The 21,061-nt window shown below is 50.3% G+C and overlaps 1 protein-coding gene across 1 annotated transcript in view; it reads right to left on the reverse strand.

The window, feature by feature from the left end:
- Window positions 1-17,433: 17,433 nt before the first annotated feature.
- The window catches only part of REXO2 (RNA exonuclease 2), a 19,054-nt gene continuing 15,426 nt past the window's right edge, over window positions 17,434-21,061 (reverse strand). The window contains exons 4-7 of the mRNA XM_008636946.2: window positions 19,680-19,791; window positions 19,034-19,142; window positions 18,754-18,807; window positions 17,434-17,857 (exon numbers count right to left, since the gene is read on the reverse strand). Of these exons, the coding sequence (XP_008635168.1) occupies window positions 17,728-17,857; window positions 18,754-18,807; window positions 19,034-19,142; window positions 19,680-19,791 (405 nt within the window). The 3' untranslated portion in view covers window positions 17,434-17,727. The remainder of the gene's footprint in view (window positions 17,858-18,753; window positions 18,808-19,033; window positions 19,143-19,679; window positions 19,792-21,061) is intronic.

Raw genomic sequence — 21,061 nt, forward strand, 5'->3', positions numbered from 1 at the left:
ATAATGAGCCCCATCATGTCCAGACCCCGGCACCACAGAGGCAGCAGGAGAGGAGGGGGAGCACAGCAGCTCCCTCTTTGCAGCAGCCACCCTTTGAGGACCACAGGGTCCCATCAGGCTGCCCAGGTGTGGTGTGAGTGCTGAAGGCCCAGGAATGACGTGGGCTCTCCTGGAGATGGAGAGCCATTTAAAAAGGGGGGAAAGAGCTTTTTCAGTCCTCTTTTTCCAGCTGAGAGGAGACCATCTGTCACCACTATTCTGATTCATGAAAATCACTTTGACCTCTCATATGGAGAGTCTCAGCTCTCCGAAACCAGGGGAATCGTGGCCTCATCCCTGAACTCAGTTATTTTACCTGTTCTCTCTCCAGATACTCTAAATAAAGCACTCAATGTACTGCACTCAAGGCACCCTGACTTCGCTCAGTAGTCAATGACAGCTTGTTCTTTTTGATTCCCATGCAAAAATTCCCACCATCCCTTGCTTTGTGTTTGCTTATCTCCTGCGTTCTGTAGGGAGGGGTGTGGGGACCTTGGTCCCACTGCTGCCTGCACTGGGAAGGGTGGGGGCGATCCCTGGGTGCCAGTCCATCCTCAGCACTGATGCTGCAAGATGAGTCCTGCATCTCTCCACACACAACATCCTCCTCTCAGCATGATGCTGAGAGGGAGAGGAGAGACGTACATGATAGATAAGCTTTAAAAAGGAGTCCAGGGTCACAGCTTTGTCTATAAAAAGTAAATAATGTGAAGAGCAGAGACCCATCTCCCAGCTGGCACATGCAAGGAGCCGAGGACGTGCTTTGCCTTGTGATGGGGAGCTCCCTTGGGACCTTGGACCTGCCAGTAAATGAGAGACCCGTGGGGTGAGTGTCTGATGCACAGCCTGGGGCAGCAAAACAGCCTCAGAGTGAGAACCAGTAACAGGGAGCATCTTGAAGGCTGTGAAAACATTTGCCTCTTGCATAGAATTTCCTCTTCCTGTGTTTCCATTTGGCACACAGTGCTCTGACGTCTTATTCCAAGGGACGCCAGGTAGAAATCTCCCCTAGTTCTGAGCAAACACAGCAGGGTGACTTAAATACAGTGGGGGAAGCACTGAAGGGTCTGGCAGAGAGGGCACTGGTGGAAGCAGGTACACCCCATGCATTACTGCCAAGGTGCCCACCTGATGAGATCAGCTGGGCTGAAGTTGCACAGCTGGAAGTGGCATGGAGGGAAACATCGTGTCTTTGGCGGCTGGGCATGCTGAGACAGCACCCCACCCTCACAGGAGCTCCGCAGCATCCCCACTGCCTGAGTCAGCAGTGGCAGAGTACAACTTGACCTTGCGTGGAAAAGATGTCGAACAAATCTTTGTGCTCGTCACACATGGCTTGAGACACGTGAGCACAGCTTCCCACAAATCAATCTCTCGCCTTGGCCTGGCCGTGTGATCCCTTGCTGGGGAGGAGTGCGAGGCTGAGGGTGCTACAGCCACCTCCTGCCTCCATCCCCAGAGCCCCCGGGTGTAACGGGGTTACGGAGAAGCTTCACTGAGCAGCACCCCCCGCATGATGAGCCAGACACACGAGCTTGGGAATAACATATAGCATCATAATTACAACTTGAAATGTCCTTGGGGAATCTGCAGAGGCTACAAGGCAAGGAGAAGAACAGAGAAAATGTCTTCTTGCTGGGACAATGCCTTGCATCCCCACAAATGGCTTTGGCAGTGTGGCGGGGGACAAGGATACAAGGAAATCCCACATTAGAGTTTCACAGTGTGTGAAAATGAAGCATGTCTGGGGAAATGAGGGAAGCTGCTGTCAAACCCATGGAGTGGAGCAAAGGTGTCAGCCCCTGCATGGCAGTGTCCCTATGCTGAGGGACTGTCCTTCAAGCTTCAGCTTCATGTGTAGTTTGGCAGCATCACCCACCTCCTTCCTCTGCTGTTTGGGGCAGGGAGGGGGCTTAACAGGGTTTTTTGTGCAAAGGAATAATTATACTTCCCTGATTAATCTTCAGGCTGAATCGAGTGCTTGCCATCAATCTTTGAAACAAACATGTCTATTTATATTTTAATTATCTTTCTTCTTTTCTAAAGTTCAGGTTGATTTGAGCTTCTCCTACATATTTATCATCAGAGCAATTCTCTCCCTGCCTTTCCTGGTGCTTGGCACGTGAGAGCACAGTGCCCGCTGGCAAGGGGTGGCCACACCATCATCCCTTGGTGCCAAACCCCTGTTTGGGCATGGAACCAACTTGTATTTGTGAGTGCTTGGTCATGGCATGCCCACAGCCTGGCAGAGGGAGCCCGTCCCCAGTGGCATCATGGACTGGGGGAAGAGAATCCGTCTCCAAGGGAGAGCACAGGCTGAATTTCGGAACGCCCGTTTTCCCTGGGCAACCGCTCCAGCCATTCTTTCATTTGCAGCAAGGCGCTGTAATTTGTAAACATTAATAACCATTATTACTATTAAAAGGAAAGAAAGTGAGTAGCCCTGTAACTAATTACTTTAAGTGTTTTCAATGAGCCGCAGTTCGGCTCCTTTATAAAACCTCCCGCTGCGCAGACCAGATTGTCACTATGATTGGATCTTTCCTTAGACCTATTAATTTTGCCCGGAATAGCAGCTGAACAGATGCGGGGAGAAGGCTACTCTGATTAACATAATTCTTTTCAAAGCCCGTTTGCTCCCCGAAGGCCGGCGCGCCGGCTCCTCCAGCCGCTCCCAGATCTCATCACGGCCGGAGGAGGCAGGCGCTGATCGGCGATCTGGGCAGATGCTGCTTCTCAGAGACGAGGCCCCTCCAGGGTATGAAGCCACATCCAAAAATCAGTGGGAATTACCAACCCTTTCTTCTGCAGCAGATGAACAAGGGGGCACCTGGAAATGTCTGGGTTTTGGTCAGAGAGGCTATATTTTAAGAATTTCCCTGAACCTGAGTTTGTTCCCAAATTGTTAGGGTGTTTGGGTTTTTTTCTCCTTCTGAGTCCCTCCAGCTTGTTCTCCCTCTTCCTTTCTCTGATCTTTCCACGGGGGAAGGCACATCCCTCACCAAGTGCCAGCACAGGAGGGACAAAGCCTTTTCCAAAGGACCATTAGGTGATGAAATACGTTTCTCTGCCCTCATGGGTGCCTGCGTGCTGCTTAAATGAAGCTTTTTAACTGAATGTGGCGGTGGCTTTTCACATGGGGGAAATTGTTCTAGTATTTACTGCCATTAAATTAATTTCTCAGTAGAGGATTTCAGACTCTTGTAATTCATGAGGATATTTTCGGTCCTGTTTACTGTCTGGTGCTTAAAAAAAATTGTCTCAAGCATTTGTTTGCCGAATATAACGCTGTTATTACATTAGCTTTCTCTCGCAAGAGAGACAGGGGTTCATTAATGTTGATGTGAATCTTATTGTATCTTGGAGCTCTCTGAGCAGCGGGTAATTTTTCATAACATATGTGTGGCAATATTCAGGCACAGAATGATGAGCGGAAAATGGTTGTAGCCTGGCGCTGGTACATACCCCGAGCGACTCCGGCTCTGCACAGCACCACCAGGAGATGCTCCAAGTCCTCTACACTCTCTCTCTCTATATATATATATTACAGTGTGTGTGGTACAGAGTACAGTCAAGCAGTAACCCACGGGAATCTCCTGAGGTTTAACAAGGCTGATGCTGCACCTGGGCTAGGGCAACCCCCTGGTACCGATACAGCCTAGGAATGAAGGGATGGAGAGCAGTCCTGCCAAGAAAAACTTGGGTGAGCTGCTGGATATCCAAGAAGCTGGGCAGGAGCTGGACATGTGCACAGCCCAGAAACTCCCCGTGTCCTGGGTTCATCCCACTGTGTGGGCAGCAGGTGATTGCCCAGAGAAGCTGTGGCTGCCCCATCCCCGGCAGTGTCCAAGGCCAGGTTGGATGGGGCTTGGAGCAACCTGGGATAGTGGAAGGTGTCCCTGCCCATGGCAGGGGTGGAATGAGATGGGCTTTAAAGTCCGTCTGACCCAAACCACCCTATGGTTCTATGATTCTGTATTTATATATTTATATGATGCCCAGCTACAAAGGGGACTCATCCCTCCAAGCAGAAGTGCCTTCGTGTCTGGGCAGGGACTGCAGAGCAGAGAGCTCAAGCAGAGAAATATCTCTTGTTCTCAAAGAACGAATACCCAAACGGTGAAAGAGACACAGCCCGAGGTGGGATGGGGGAAAAAAAAAGGAAAGAAACTGCTTCATTTGAAATGTTATGAGCATCTCTTCGTCCTAATGCCTTCCCTCCGAATGGCTGCATTCAGCAGCGGAAATTGGCAGCAATCAGGCTCACAAGTGTTCTAAAGAGATTTACTTGGACAGATGAAAGAAAACCATTTTCTTCTAAATGCCAGTGCCCTGAGCAAGGTACTCTGCCCGCGGCCGCGGCCGGGATGTGCGCGGCTCCTTAGCCGGTGAAATATCGCTGTCCGGATGGAGCGGCTGCGGCCGAGCCCGGGCGAGGCGTCGTTTTCATCTGCCGCTAATGAAAAGCTCCTCTCTGGTTTCTTCATCGGGGCCAGTGTTTAGTGCAGGGTTTTGATCAACAAAATGATGCTATTCGGGGCTTCTTCCCTTCTGCTTTGAAGTCGAAATGCGAGGAGGCGGGGAGGGGAGCACCGAGAGCCTGTGAAGATCCAACCCACCGGACTTCTCAAAGCCAAAACCATAATTATTATCCCCCTGAGAACAGAGCTGTTCTCCCAGCCCCATCAAAGCCGCACCGCAGCCTGCAGATGAAAGCCCAGCTTTGAGCTCCCTCCTTTTAACACCTCGTTTGTTTTTTAAGCTCTGTTGTTCCCAAATGAACAAGCGGTTTGTCTGCGGTGCCCAAATAACCAAATCACTAAAAAAGCAGCAGCCGGGCTGCCGTAGCCTTGGAGTGGTCCTTGCCGTGGTGTCAGTGTGCTGCAGTGCTCCGGTCACACTTACTCCACTACTGCTGTTGAGCAATAGCTCTTTTTCAAGGCAGTTCAGTAGCTCCAGACAACAAAAAATCAGAGTGTTTCAATGTATAAAACAGAAATGCTAAAACAAATAGTCACAAGTGGCAGATGTTGCAAAGTGTAATTAACAGCGAGTCGGTTTCTGACCAGTTTCGGGGATTTCCCCCCATCCCCTCTCCCGCGTGCTCCCAAGAGCTGCCTGGCTGAATAAGAGGCCTTTCAGGGAGCTGCTGTGGGCGGAGAGAGACCTTCAGGCCCAGCTTTGCTCAAACGTGGTGGTCTGCTGCCTTCTCTTCTTACCCTCCCTCTTCCCAAATTTCTGAGGGAGGCAGCAGGCGAGCGAAGCACTGCTGCCCAGCTGATACTCACACTGAGATTGCAAGATGATTTTCCTCTCCCTCCTGTCCTTCTCTGGAGAAGGAACATGTCATTCCTCTGCCAGCAACAGGCAGCTCAAAATGATATTTTCAGAAAAAAACGGCACTTTGGCTTTCCTTCCCCTTGCTCTGGCATTCGGGCCGACTGCCTGGGTTTATCTTCCTTCCCTGTGCTCAGGAGGCTTTCAAGTAGCATTTCAATTAAGATTTTAAACTGGCAAGATGCAAGTTAGATCAGAGCAGAGCCTGATCTTAGCAACTCCCCTCCGCTCCCCGTTTGATATAGGGAAATGTCGCTGTTTGTACTTCTGTGTCGGGGATGCTGCGAGCGAGCAATTGCATCGTGGGAGCGCTCCCCGGGGAGATCTGAGGGGGAAGAGCTCATTTTCCTCCAAAACCTCCCCCAAAAAATGAGCTTCAGTGAGCAGGGAGGTGGCTCCAGGATAGAAACTGGGCTGTGAAATTTGTCAGTTCATCATTTGGGTCTGGAATTAAATCACTGCATAATTATAGATAGCTGTTTAGGGTGAGCCTTTGTCCAGCAATAATATATCTGTAATCTCTACTATTTTTCACTTTTATATTTTTGGGAGAAATCTGCCTTCTCATGTGTGCGCTCCCCCTTGCACAAGGGCTGTTCAACACCCAGAGCCTCTTGCCACCAGGAAAATACAAAGGATAAATAGTGGTAAACATGCAGAGCTCCACCCAATGCCTTTCCAGCCCTCCTGTGCCTGTCGATGCAGCAGCTGGATGGAAACGCTTCCCCCAGCAGAATTTACTGTGTGCTCAGGGACTGCAAGATGCAGACCTGGAGGCAAAAGTTGCCTTTTTTTCTCTGGAGTTTCTTCTTCCCAGCGTTGCTTATCACGCTGCAGCACAGTATCCGCCGGCAGCAGCGCGGGTACGAGCAGTCCCACGCCAGCACCAACACCCCGTATCCAAACATCTCTGAGCCTCGTCCAACAGCGTCTGCAGCTCGCACTTTGCTTTCTCCTTTGAGTGAAAGCTCTTGCCGTGCCTTATTTAGGGAATGGAGGTTGCTTCTATCTGCTGTTTGCTTAGAGGGAATAGTGATTTAAAATAGCAGCCAGAAAGCTCCAGGGGCCTGGTAGCTAATTAGTCGTACAGTGGCAAATGATGGCCACCCATCAATGCAATATAATCACTCACAAATGATGAGTTGACTGGGGCAAGTCACTGTCACCCCACCATGGGGCTCCTCAGACAGTGCTCCTTGGCACAGGGTCAGACTCATTCTCCTTCAGCATTGAGGAGCCTGGTTTTTTTCAGCTATCAACGTATTGAATTTAAAGTGCCTGAGATAGGACAGCTTGAAGCCTCTTCTAAGGATTCCCAGAAGTTGGACCAGTTTGACCTCATGGTCATGCAGACATCTCTGCCTTTGCTGTCTCTTTTCTACCATCTCTGCAGAAATACACAGTCAGGTTCATTTCCAGAGCAGGAAAAATGAGGAGCATTGCAAAAATCAATGTTCAGCGGAGGACAGTGACTGGAGGGCTGAGGGGGAGGAGGATGCTGCTCCTGCTTTCTGAAAGGTTATTTTAGCTAAAGACAAAGAAAAAATGCTCCAGGAGAAGAGCAGCTCCTGCAAAGTCCACCTGATTCTCGTGGTGTTTCATAACTCAATTGCAGCAACACAAGGAACCTCTGCAAGGCGTGTTATTCTTGTTAGGATAGTGAGTTCCCATTTCACATGTCTGAAGCCTTGGTGTTGTTGCTCTAAGCCAGGGAGAAACCCAGCAGGGATGCGTTTGCTCTGTGCTGTGGGTGTCTTGGAGAGAGCATGGCAGGAGGAGACACGACTCAGGCTCATCCTCTTCCTTGAGGGTGTCCCAAAGGATTGCTCCCATTGGCATAAGAGTAATGGGAAGTAAATCATAGACCCAGAGAATCGTTTGGGTTGTAAATGGCCTTTGAGTCTAACCATTAACCCAGCACTGCCATGTCCTCACTAACCATGTTGCCAGCTCCACTGCCCTTCTCTGGACGCGCTCCAGCACTGCAGTGTCTTTCTTGTCATGAGAGGTGCAAAACTGACCCCATTCAAGGCATGGCCTCAGCAGGGCTGAGCACAGGGTTACAGTCACTATCCTGGTTCTGATGGCCACAATTTTGCTGGTACAAGCCAGGATGCCATTGGGTTTCTTGCCCCCCTGGGCACATGCTGGCTCATGTTCAGCTATTAACCAACAATGGTCTCATTTTAACTTTATCTGCACAATATAAATTTAATCATTTCACTGGAATGGGCTGTTCATGTTGTCATGACATGGGGGTGTTTGGGAAGGCTTCAGAGCTGGTTTAATTAGCAAAGTTAGTTGGGAGGGCATTTTGTACTATCTTCCTCCTTTTCTCTCTACTCCTGCTCTATAATTTATGTCAGTCGTGAAGGCGTGAGCTTTGCAGCACACAATAAACAGAGGGGTTCAAAGCCAGCGGTTAGCAGCGCTTCAAAGGACACGGGGAAGGGAGGGCGCTGGCAGGCAGTTTATGAGCTGTCACTTTCTGTACCGCCCCGCAAAAACAAATAAATAAGTGACAGCAGATCTGTCCTCGCAGTGCTGCTGGCTGTGGGCACTGTGAGATGGTGGCTTGTCCTGTTCCACAGTGCTGAACTGGGACACCTCTGGACAGATGGGATGTGGGCAGGGGCAGGGGCAGGAGCACACTGCCGAGGATGTGCAGAGGAACTTGCTGTCCTGAGCAATGCCCGGAACCCAAGGGAAAGTTTGCCAGTGCTCCCCCCTGGGCAGTGGCAGTCCTGTTAAGGGCTTCATGTCCTCTTTGCAGCAAAATCTACTTGTGCATTCACACGAGAGTCACGCAGCAGCTCTGCTCCGGCTTTCCGTCTTTCTGTCTCGTGTCCCAGGAACTCCATACGCCACTGCCCGTCTGGCTGAAAGCCCAGGGCAGCAACAGGAAGATTTCCACTGACTTCAATCTGTCTTGGATCAGATCCAGGGTGGGAGCAGGATTAAGATATCCACTCACTCCCTGATGGCCTGGATGATGGCCATCGCCAGTGGCACGCTTAGCATGGACCCTCCTGCTCAGAGCCATCCTGGCTGCTCGGCTCCTCCAAGTCCCACATCCCTCAGAGAAAGCCAAAAGTTATGCCACAACTATGCCACAGATGGCCTCTGTGTCTGCCTGGCTGAGAACAGACCTTCTTTGGGGCAGGGATCATCCATGTGTGAGCGTTTCCAACACAGCAGACTGCTCTGAACATAAATAATAACAAGGGACAAGGTTTTTCTGCTGCCGTGGTGAAAAAAAATCCAGATTAACTTTCCCACTCCTTTTCTTTCTCTCTCTGTATCTGAGAGCAAGAAACACAATTGATTGCAGTCCTATCAAATTAGTACTGTAGCTCAGGCTTTCAGTGGTCAATTATGATCCGCAGCGGAATGCTGGAGCTTGCGGTGCTTTGTTCCCGCCAACGCCTTCCCGCAGGGCTGGCTCTGAGCTGCGTGGGCAGGGGGAGAGCCCTGTGGAGGTGCCAGCACTCCCTGTCCCCACAATGCTGAGGGTCCCTGGCCACCCCTCAGGTGTGTTTGGCATTCAAAGGGAAACATGTCAGGAAAATGAGGGACATGAGGCCGGACTTGAGTTTGGCCAGTCTGAGTTTTGAGGGCAATTATGTTTTGAGCTGAACTTGTGCCAAATGCAGGGGGTTCCAGTAGATTTATTTCTACCAGGGAATGAAACACACTGGATTGAAAGGGGAAAACTGTTCCCACCAAACAATTCAGGCCTTTGCCCCCTGCAGCTCTTCTTTCATGCCCGTCACTTCCTCCACAAGCCGGTTCACACGAAAGACTCCCTGGGAGCTGCTCCCCCGCTCCAGCTCCACTCGCCCCTCACGCATTGAAAGGTTTTCCAGAAGAGTGCAGAGCTCAACCCGCTTCTTTTCCAGTGCAAGCTGGCTCCTGTTAGCAAAAGGAGATTTGGGAAAGGTTATGTTCTTAAGGAAAATGTTTCTGTTGCTGCGCTAACAAAAGCGAGTTACGTTTGACGGAGGATGTACCTTGGCGAGTCCTCGCTGTCAGTCAGACCCGAGGCACGCAATGCGCGGCGAGCACGCGACCTGCCACCCTGCACCGATGCCACCCAGTGTTTATGAGAAGCTGTCACCACACAGCTTCAATCCCTCACAAAAAAAAGAAAAAGGAAAAAGAAATCCAGGTTCTGAAGGGCATATCTTAAAGATTGCAGAGAGACATCTAGTTATGTAAAAATAAAATATGAATTTTAATGTGAGGCATTAACATGAGCTCTTTTAGGAATAACTACAGGACTTCATGATGAACGTATTAGGGCCCTGCTCCAGCACAGGTGCCTGCCAGTCTTCATAAATCAGCTCCAACAAGTTAATTTTTCATAAAGGAGGAGGAATGTGAATCTCGGGGATGGATGAATGGGCACATAATAAAATAAGGTGCATGACTTAAAGCACAGGTCCTGGCAGGTGGGAAGAGGGCAGCATCAGGCAACACAGGAGAGAATAAGAGTTTTGGGAGAGGTCCTTTATACCCCAACAAAGGGCAGGAGGTTGCAAGGATGGCTCCTACCTGTTGCTTCTATCATGGTAGTTCCTGGAGGCACCTGGGATGACTGGGTGCTGTCAGAGCTGCCAGGGATGCTCAGTGTTATGCAGGAGGCAGTGCGCTGCTGGCCATCTGAGGGTGGGTGCGGTCCAGAGAGTGGGCACATGGCTCCTGTCCTTGGACAGTACTTGTCACAGCAGCTGCTCTCAGGGAGGAGAGCGCCCGTCCTCCCTGCACGTGGGGATGCTTCTCACACTAAGCCTGTTCAAAAGGTCGCTGAGATGTTCCCTGTGAATAGAGCTTGCTGCTGAGCCAGGCTGCTTTTATTTGTTGTTGATTTTATTGATGTTATTGACTTTTCCATGGGGCACTTTGGGGACGTTTGCACGATCGCATGTGCAGGCGCTGCAAATTGCTTGATGCTACACAGTGTTTAACTCACGCTCTGCATGGGCGCCAGAGACACATTTTTATTAAGAATCTGTGGTAGTTGTTGCTTTTGTGTTTATGATAAAATATATAATGCAGTCCTCACTGCTGCCGTCCCACTGTGGCCACAGGCTAAGGCAGAGTGATGATGTGTCATGCAAGCACTTCCCAGACAGCAGCAGCGGTACCCAGCGCACGGACCGGCTGCGAAGAGCTGCCAGGCTCTCTGTCGGCATCCCAACAGGTAGGGAGCATGTGCAGGGTTGCAGCATGACCAGCCCAGACACCAGAGCATGGCTGCTGCTGTTGGGCTGTTCCCAAGCTCAATTTCTGCAAGCCAGGCTTGAACCTTGCAGGAATTCGTGTAATTGCAGGATGACAGCTATGAGGGGTGAAGGAGGCCAGATGCACCTGAAAATTTTCAGCTGGTGCTGGACCAGAGCAGTGACATGTGGCCACAAGGAAGGTGATGGAGTCAGAGGTTTCACTGGGACGAGGGGGGCATTAAGATACAGACCCTTGTGACTGCAGCCTCTCCCTGAGGCATTTCTTTGTGTCCTTGCTGCCCCTGCCCTCTGCATCCCTGCTGTCCGCTTCTCCCAGGCAGCCAGCATCATGGCATTAAGTGTTTTAACCAGAGCTTTCATGGACTGAGCTCTGGAAATGTGATGTTAACACAGCTACGCAGACAAACACCATTAATATTTCAATACGTGGGTGAGGACAGGGAGAACATCCTTTCCTGCGTAAATAAAACAGGATCACTTGTTTTCTGCTCCAAGACTTGTCGCCTGCCTGAGACAGTAATATTTTAAAGTTGATTGGATCTTAAAATTGTAAGAGGTCCCCAGTGGCCCGACTTTAGCTGGCATTATCAGCTCAGCCATTGTCTTATGAAGCAATCTCTTCTTGAACCATCCTGTGCTCCCTCATCCTTTAAACACGCGCAGCCGGAAGCAGCTCGATTCTCTCCAGCTAAGGCTGTATGGTGATGGTGAGGAATGAAGATGAATATCCTCATGCCTGTGACCTTGGCAGCAGCCAGCCTTGTCCTTGGCACTCGGAGCACCACCAAAGATTCCTGTTTGCTTTTTTTCATTCTCCAGGGATGGGTTGACAGTGCTGTCCTTCAGGCTGAAAAATGTGTCAAAGGGAAAAGCTGGGAGAGCATGAGGGAGCGGGTGACACCCTGCAGTGCACGAGGGCCAGGCTGGACCACGCACTGGGCAGGGAGGAGATGGGGGCCCTGTGTTCTTGGAGGGAAGCACCAGCACCGAGGCACATCCCCCAGCAGGGAGGACCCAGTCCTGCAGCACAGAGCAGCATCGTGGTGAACAGGGACCATCCTTCCAGCAGCCTCCAAATGTCCCAGGGCAGTGTGATGGCATGATTTTTGCTGTCGTGATGGATTAAAAACATCCTGCTGTGTGGAGGACAAAGCAAGGGGTCCTGGGGGAGGATGAGATGGGAGCCAGGAGCTGCTGCGGTGCTTCAGGCAAGAAAGACGATTTCAGCTTTAGAAGAAAGACTTGGGCACTTCCCCACAGTGATTAAGGGGGGTTTACATGCTGGACTTGTAAGGATGATTTCTAGAAAATGGGGATACACAGCTCTGGAAATCAGGAAGAAGAGAAGCAAAGGGATGAGGTGTGTTGACTGGATTGGCTGAGGGAGTGCTGACAGTGCCATGCCTGCCCAGGGACAGGGGAATCCTGATGGCGTGTGGCTGGGCAGAGGGATAGGGAAAGGCAAAATGATCCTTAGTGGTTAGGAATGAAAGTAAGACAAATTCTGGCAAGAAATATGGGACAAATTCTTAGCAGCATGGTCATAAAACATGGGAACGGTTTACCTAGGGATGGCAGTGCAGCTTCCCAGAGTCTTTAAATCAACACCAGGTATCACACGATCTCCAGGCAGAGAGCATCTGCAATCTTCTGAAGGCTTCCTTTGGGCTACGCTACCTCTGCTCTTAATTAGGGTGGTTTTAAAAAATTAAAAATCCTACTGGTTGATTTGCCTTTGCAGTGAATTTCCCCATTGGTTTCCATCTGAGTCCCATGAAACCAGGACTGTGTCTGCTGTTCTTATTTCCAGCTTCAGATAATTCTTCCAAAATGCCCTCTTGTACAAATTGAGCCCAATATGTGTGTGCTGTGGTAGCTAGGAGACTGGCAGGAACAGTGCTCTCCATGATTATCCAAAGCAGTTGTCATGTTATTCTCATTGCTAATGGTATATAATTATGTATTAAGGCTCTCTGCAGGTAGAGCATCTCGGGGCAATTAGAGCACGCAGCAGAGGACACGGAAAATACCCCAAGACAAGTCACTTTGTCCCTCTGGAAAGGGAAATAATTGTCCCAGAACATATTGTTCGCATTTTTGCTGCCTGACACGAAAGCGGATCCATTACAGTGAGCCAGGACATGGCGTGGTCAGAACCAGGCACAGCAGGATCCTTTCTCCATGGTGCTGACGGTGCCTCAGTGCATCCAGTGCATGCAGCACTCCTGGTTGGAGCCATGCAGCCGTTCACGCCAGGAATACGTTCCCCTCGTTTCCTTTACTTATCACTGTTTGTTCTGGAGGGGGGGATTTGATTAGCCCTAATTTACCTACTCTGATGATCACAGACTGACTCAGATCTTGTACAAGCTGCCTGTGGCATTTGACTGGGTGGGTGTTTGTGAGCCTGAGGTGGGAAGAGCGCGTTTCTCCAGGGGCTGCGGAGCTGTAGGCTTGCTCCTCAGCTGGTACCTTCCACCTGGGCCCGGTCAGCCTGTCCTCTGCAGAGGCTCACAGACCAAAAACATCATCCCAAACTGCACTGCTGCCTTGGACACGGACCTCAGGTCGGGGAGAAGGCAGGAGTGACAACACCAAGCATGTGACACGGATCACAGGGGAATCGGAGAGGTGGGACTCTCGCCTTCTGTGCTGACACATGCTGATACCTACAGGGGGGTTCAGCCAGGGCTTCTCCCTCCTTGTCTCCCCTGGAAACAAAGAACAAAACAATCCAATTCCTGCAGGAAACTCTTCTTCCCCTTGAGAACAAGGCATTATGTCTAGAAGGGCAGCGTGTACCCTTCAGACCTCCCTTTGACTGCAGGAGCAGTCAAAAAACAGCCACCCATGGGAAACCCATGGGCTCTGTGCAGCATTCCCACCCTGGCCCTGGCTCCATTGCCCGCTCCCTTCTGGAGCCGCTTCTCCGCCCGCTACCTCTGCTCTCAGCTCCGCAGCTCCCTGTGTTTGGGAGACACCACAAGACCAACTGCAGCAACAGCAGCGATGCCATCAGCAAATGGCAGCTCCGAGGAGTGGGTTGGGGGTGTTTCTCGGGCTGTTCACAAGTGGTGGTTTGAGTGTCAAAACTTGCGCAGGGAAAGGCAAGAGCATCGCAGATACACCTGGCAGGGAACGTCCCACAGCCCCTGGGCCTCCCTGCTAAAAAAAGCAGCTCCTGTCAGGGGTGTTGGCGAGCAGAGCACAGAAAATGGAAGCATGCAACAGGTTGGAGGACTCATGGGGACGTTGAGGGGATACAGACGTCCAGAGTCGACAGTAAGGACAGCAGGGGAGCCTTCCACGCTGCTCCCCAGCCCTCGGGGCATGGATGAGGGCTTGCTGCAGATACCACTACAGGCAGATACCTACTCCAAGAAAGGGCTGGGCTTTGAGTGTGTGATGGCACTGGGAATCCAGAGCCACCTTCTCTGTCGTTATCAGGAGTTTTATTCTGACTGGCGGGAGCAACGAGAACAAACACTGCAGAGTGCTGGCTGGCAATGAAAGTTTCTCTGAACCAACAGAGATTTGCTTCAAAGGGGCCTATGAAGAGGTTCCATTTAATTATGAGGCAGAAAGTGCCACATAACCAGTACATGCACGTTAATATGTACCCATGCATGCAGCAGTCCCCCAAAAGACTGAGCAATGCAGAGAACCAGGCAGATCCTTTCTGTGCCGTGGCCCTGGCAGCTCATGGACCAGACTGCTGCACTGGAGTCACGTTGCTGCCAAAGGGACGCGAAACTCAGTTTTATTTTTAACTTGGCTGGAGGGAAAGCGGAAGGAATATCTTACAGTGGAAGAAGTAGATGAGGACCCTGGAGATCTCAGCTCAGTTCTTGGCTCTGCTACAAATTCCCCATGCGACCTTATGGAGGTCACTTCATCTCTCTGCGCTTCATTTCCCTTCTGCAAAGTTTGGAGAGCGTGATCCTCCCTCTGGTCTTGTCTGTTGGGTCGGGAGCAGACACTGATTTTATTCCCTTGCAAGTGCAGTGCAGGAGAGGACTCTGTCTGGGGAAGGTGCAGGGCAGCTTCCCCAGCTGTGCCCTCACATAGGCTGCATGGTTTTTCAGAACAGAGTTCCCCCCAGACTTCCCAGGAAAGGGGATTTTGAGGGTAAACAACAAAGCCTGGTCTTAGGCAAGCAGAAGGATTTGCACCCTGTAACCTGCCCTCAGTGCCCAGAGCTGAGGGGTCAATAGGTGCCACTTGACTCACCAGATGATTGTTTTCTTTTCCAAAATATGGTGTCTGCTAGGCCCTATCACACCATTATCACACCCATTTATGTTCTTCTCGCCGCTGGTGTTAGTGCCGGGGAATGGATCTCACTGACTGTCACCTCTCCCTCCCCGCACCGCTTGGCATTTGACTGACAGCCCGTGCCCCGCACGTGGCACTGTGCCGCTGCTGGCGGCTCCTCCGGCACGGGGATAAAACATTGCTGCAGCACCTGGCAATTTATGGCCATTTGGATCCCATCCATCAGTGGGGAGGTGGCAGAGAGACAGGTCCCTGATTCCAGAGGGACCCTCCGTCCCCATGGCTTGGGAGGCTCCTCCTCACGCTAACTGCTGTTTTGCCCCTTTCCCTCTCTTCCCTCTCCCCATGCTATTCCACTTGCTCTGCTGCTGGAAGGACAGTCCTGGGAGGGATGGGGGTGCCCCATCCTCCTGGGGCCTGAGCGGCTGTGGCAACTTCCTGACAAGTTGTGTTTTACGGAGTAGTCGCGGGGTAATCTTGCACGTCCTTGTTTTGTCATTTAGGGCACTTAAAGTGTCACAGAGATTTCACTACCCTAAAAGCTTATCTGTCAGCAGGAGAGAGTTATTCCAGTAAAAGGGTATCATCAGCGGCAGTGGGAGGAAAAAAAAAGAGACAAAAATCATGTCTGAAGGTTTTCTATTCCAGGCTCTCTGCAGCCGACCTTGAGCCGATGCAGCTGCACCCAGCAGCTCCCAAGGCCAGTGGGCAGCACTGGCAGCGGTGCCAGCGTGGGCTGTGCAGTGTCCCCAACACATCCCTGCCACCTCCAAGCATCCAGCTCGGCCCAAACAAACTGGGGGGGAATGTTTCTTGAGGGTCACTGTTTCATCCCCTGCCTTTATAAGGTTGATGTTATGTCCGTGCCGCAGCTGCCGAGGGCAGAAGTTCTTCTGGACCATTGCGGTGGAGCCAGCAGCTGTGCCTGGGAGCAGAAGGATTTCTCTAAAAAATGGGAACGGGAGAAAATCGCAGGAAGCTGGGCAAAAGTGTAGCATGAGCTGATATTTTTCCTAATTTCTGTGGTTTGCACCCAAAGAGTGCAGTGTGGATGGATGGATGGATGGATGGATGGATGGACAGAATGAGAGATGCAGGGAAGGGCAGAGAAAAGATGAAGGAGAGAGGGAGGGAGGGATAACTGGTTGCTTTTTGCCAAATGGAGGCTCAAATGGCTCCTGTCTGGAAGGAGCTTCCACATGGGAAACTCTCCATCCTGGCAGTGGCTGGAGCTGTGGGGACTCCTGTTCTGAACACTGAGAACGGGAACACAAACTCCTTGTGCAGTTAGAGGTTCAACGTGCTGTTAACCACCTCGATCCAAGAGATTTCCACAAGCATTCAGGGGTGGAGCCAAGGGCTCCCAGGAATACTTTGTACTTGCCTTTGAAGAATTTTTTTAGCTACCATATCCAAAAACACAGTAATTTGCATCCCTGTATCTGGAACCTCCATGATTGTGTGATGGTGATGGAGCTTTCAGAGCCTGCGAACAACAACTGGTGTAAGTGCTCCTACAGAAGGGAATGGTGTGAAGCCAGGGGGTCCTTGCCCATTCCCTCTACCCAGCCCCTGCTGCAGAAGGCAGCTTTGTTTCCAGACCAAAATAATACCCCACTTTGGTAGGGTTTATCTGTGCTCTGCCACGTGCATGACAAATTTGTACTAAACTGGAACCTCAAATAATGCCAGCACAGAAAACCAGGAATGCTATTGCATAACACAAGGAAACGAGATAAAAATCCTCCATACGGCACTGTTACTTCAGAAGCAAGAATAAACAATATTTAAAAATGTATAAACACAGGTGGCATACGTTCCTTAGAAAACATTTTGAGAAAAACAAAAGCATCTTAACAAGGAATAAAATATGAAAAGCAGGAGAAGTAGGTCAGAAAGAAGAAGTCAAAGGAAGGGGAGAAAACCAACAACATGGAAATGAAAGCCAGAGTGGATTCTGCTGGCATGCAGCTGTGACGTGGGTCTGGGGAGCTGCTGGGACAAGGGTGAACCAAGAGTCCTTGGCTCCAACACGGTGCCATCCCAGGGCCCCAGCGGGTGGGGCCAGCAGCTCTATAGGGATGCATCCAGGCATCTCTGCAGCTGCTGGCAGTGGTGGATAACCCTGTGCAGGGATGTCCCTCAGCTCTGCCTTGCTCCAAGCCTGCCCATACAGAAAACAAACCTCGTTGGAATTGCCGACTTACCTGGGAGTTGGTGACAGAGGAGAGAGACATTTCAGAGACTCATTTATTTGCCCCATTAACCATTTTAATGGCCTCTCTGCAGTAACAATCATTCCCAGGGTTGGCAGAGCAGGTGTTCCAACAATCAGCAGGACTGAGAAGCCCTGGATGGCCATTATTATTAATGCCCATAATAAAAACATGCCTGGGAGCTGCACACCCCGTGCTCCAATACACCCTCTGGTTTATGGGCTAGCAGCTCCCGCTCCAGGACTGCCCAGGGGAGACCAGGAACAGCAGTTCACCTGGCAGTGTGGTGAGCACCAAAGAAAGGCTGTCCAAAACCACCATCTTTCAACTGAACTGTTTTATTGTGTCATGAAAGACTGCACCTAAAACCAGGTGTAAGGAGTATCAAACAGCACGTTTTACCTACACCATCCGAACCTGGGCGCTGCTGAGGCCCAGTGTGCTGATTCCCCACTCAAAGTGAAAAGCAGCAGCAACTCAGGCTCCTGTCTGCATTGAACAGCTGGTAAGAAACAAGGTAACCCAGGGTGCAGCTTCCCAAGAGACTGGCAAACATAAAAGAACCAGGAGACGCATCTAGTGTGTGCTACGGGCTGGCATGGTGGGAGGAGAAATCAGCTGGCAGCTTTATCGCTTTCCCCGTTCTCAATCAGTTTCCTTTTCTTCTCATCCGTTTTCCTCTTGAAGATGTGGTCTCTGTAGAACTGGAGTTCTTTGATGCTTTCCCTGATGTCATCAAGTGCTCTGAAAGAGAATTAAGGAGGGTTTCAAAGCGTCTGGGTCCAGCTCCAGCTACGCCCGGATCCTAATGCCGCTGAAAACTTCCAGGCTGCAGGAAACCAAACTGATGCACATGGAAGGTGCATCTGTCAGAAATGAAAATAACCCTCATTGTCTCAGGGAAGCAATAAAAGTCCAGCGGTGCCAACAGCTTATTAGTTTATGTCACCGTGGGACACAGCTGCTGGAAGCCAGCGGGGTCTACAGCGTTGGCTGTTAAAAACAATTCGATCCAAGGGAAGAGACGAGCGCTCCAGAGACCTGCCCTCTGCTCCAGCCAGGGCCTACTCAGGGCTCAGCCCCATGCAGAAGCACACCAACCATGACTTTGCCAGAACCTCTGCCACAGCCAGCCCTCCTCCTTCTCTGTTTGTACCAGAGCCTCCCTCCTGGCCCAGCACGGTCACATCAGAGCGGAGCCACAGAGGTTCCCTGGCTCCTTCCCACTCCCTCTCTGGCACATTCCAAGCTCAGGAAATAGGCAGGAGCAGGACTCACCCCCCATTCACAGTCCTCCAGTTTTTGTGTTTCTGTAACCAACTCTACCCAAAAAAAGGGCAGATAACCCCCATTAAGTGATTGTTTGCATGGCCAACAAACATGCACCTCAAAGAGCTGAGTGAATCAGAAGGACTGAGGAAACTTCTGGTTCTCTGTATTTTAATACTCCATTTCCCTCCACTATCTAGGCTTTGGACAGGAGAATACAAACATCTGACAGGGTGCAGAAGCACACAGCCTCCACCTGCATCAGACACAGGATGCTGGAATTCACAGGGAGCCCCATATCCTGCTCAGGAAGAGCAGAGTTCCCTGCAGGACAAGCCCTGCTCAGTCAGAGACAGAAGCACAAAGCTCACCTGTGAGAAGCCGCCTTCTTTGGTGCAAACTCATACTCCTCTGGATACCAGCGCCTGTGAGCAGAAAAATTGCCACTCAAAAAGAAAACTGGGATTCAAAACCATGTCTGGTGACTGCTGCAGGTTTGTTACACTTGGTGAAGGAATTTTGGTTTCACTGACACCCAGAGGTGCCACAGCCCTGGGAATCTGTCTCCCTGCTGTGATCTGCAGAGCCCCAGCATCACGAATGGGCATCCCGGGGGTATCTTTCAAACCACTTAATTGGGGGAACATTTACCTGCAAAGTTCCTTGACAGTGCTCACATCAATGATCCTGTAATGAAGGTGCCTCATGAACTGCGGCATGTATTTGTCAAGGAATTTCTTATCTGCATGAACAGAGTTACCTACAAAGACACAAAACAAGATGTTTCTTCAAAGACGCTACAGAGCGACATAGAAACGAGCAGCGAGCTGGGAGAGATCACAGGGGACGAAAAGCCATTCACAAGCAGCTCATTTATCCCATTTTCTAGCAAACATGATTGTAAAGGTTTGTCAGATTTTCATTGCAGGATCAGATCACACAGGGTTTAATACTAACACCTCTAGTAATTCCTCAGTTACTACTCCCACAGTTTGTGTCACACAGATAAGTATCAAAGAATTATGCCAACATTGGGTTTCTTCCCAAGTGAAAATGGCCATTGGTATTAATTTCACTCAGCACCTGTCCCAAGATCATATATGAACATTCTGAAAGCAATTCTGGGTAAGAGGACACCTGGAAGATCCTTATTTGGCCTTTGGTTGGATACCCAGGGAGGAAAAGACACAGCATAGAACAGGAACACATCCCTGCCACAGGTGCCAGTGTGTGTTTGCATCCCACTGGGAGTGCAGGATGGATGATGATGTTGTAGTTAAGAAAGAAGATGCTTCACCTGCGAGAGGACAGAGCCCCGGGGGTGTCTGCTGCCGCACGAAGGACAGGAACTCGTACTCTGCCTGCTGCAGTGAGATTTTACTCTCCTTCACAGCCTTAGTAAGGCCAGACTGCAAAAAAGAGCCAAGTCATAAATCAGAAACACTCTGTCACAGACACTGCCAGGAATACTCCAGTTCTCAAGTAAATGTTTAACTCTGCAGTGAAAGGTCAACCCTTTGAGCGCTGTTTGTTCCCCAGGTACCTCCTGAACTCTGCATCTCAGTTCTCTGGGGCACCCCCAGCCTCTACTCTCCCCAGGGACCTCCTGCTTGGGAAGTAAAACCAAGGCAGGTAAATAGTCCTGGCAGCACTGACCTTGCTATGGGGTTTGGGGTTTTTTCTTTCCCTTTTTTTGATTTCTTCGCTCAGACTTGTTCTCAGTTGCCAAGACGTGAGGTGTTGTTTATCCACCTGCACATCCTTGAGCCAGGAGAGCGTTACATCCCCTTATATCCCTGTTTCAGGAGAGGCACTCGCCTCCCCAGCAGGGAGCAGCAGGTACCAGTGAACACAAACAAACAGGATCCTGCCTTCAGGGTTTATCAAGATTCCTATAAATCAGAGAAGTTCCTCCCTTCTTTTTTTTCAATAGTTAAATGTCAAATCCTCTCCAAGTGTTCTCAGTGATTTATTTCCATCTGGCTACGCTATATATTTCCACGACTGTGCCGCAAAAATCTACTTGACAGATCCAAGTGGTGGTTAAAAAATTCATTATGTGGCAGCATTTTCATCTATATTCTAATTGCTTCTCTTCTCTTAGTCAATTAAAAATAAGTAGCTCCTCAGGAGCAGCAAGGACGCATGCTACCATCTCCAATTCACTCCCGAGCTGAAGCCGAGCCGGAATCCTCAACTGGAGCAGGGAAAAGCACCCATCACAGTAAATTAATATTCATTTCCCAAACTCTTGCTAATTCTTCCTAGGGAGAGCAAGACGCCGAAGGGGGAGGAAGGGGGGTTATGGGTATCTTAAAACTAACTTGAATTTCAATTCATCATCAGGGACTGGAAAATCCATTTGCTCTCTTGCTGCTGGCAAGGAGGAACCTTTCTCTGGTGGCCCAAAGACCAAAAAATAATCTCTTACTGCAAAAGTGAAGCCTTCAGTGAAAAAATCCACAAGGCTCACAGCACTGAGGGGACAGGCAAAAGCCCAGTGCTTACAGACCTGTTTAATCCCACATGCATCAGAATCCACAGGAAGAAATCTGCATTTCTCTGGCTCTGGACTCTTCTGCACTGATCCTGCACCTGTTCTTACTCAGGCATTCAAGCTTCACCTTCCCCTTCTCCACTGGAATTATTCTGAATTATTTTATGCAAGACTTCAGCAGG

The sequence above is a fragment of the Corvus brachyrhynchos genome, unplaced genomic scaffold (assembly GCF_000691975.1).
Source record: "Corvus brachyrhynchos isolate BGI_N302 unplaced genomic scaffold, ASM69197v1 scaffold46, whole genome shotgun sequence".
NCBI classification, from domain to species: Eukaryota; Metazoa; Chordata; class Aves; order Passeriformes; family Corvidae; genus Corvus; species Corvus brachyrhynchos.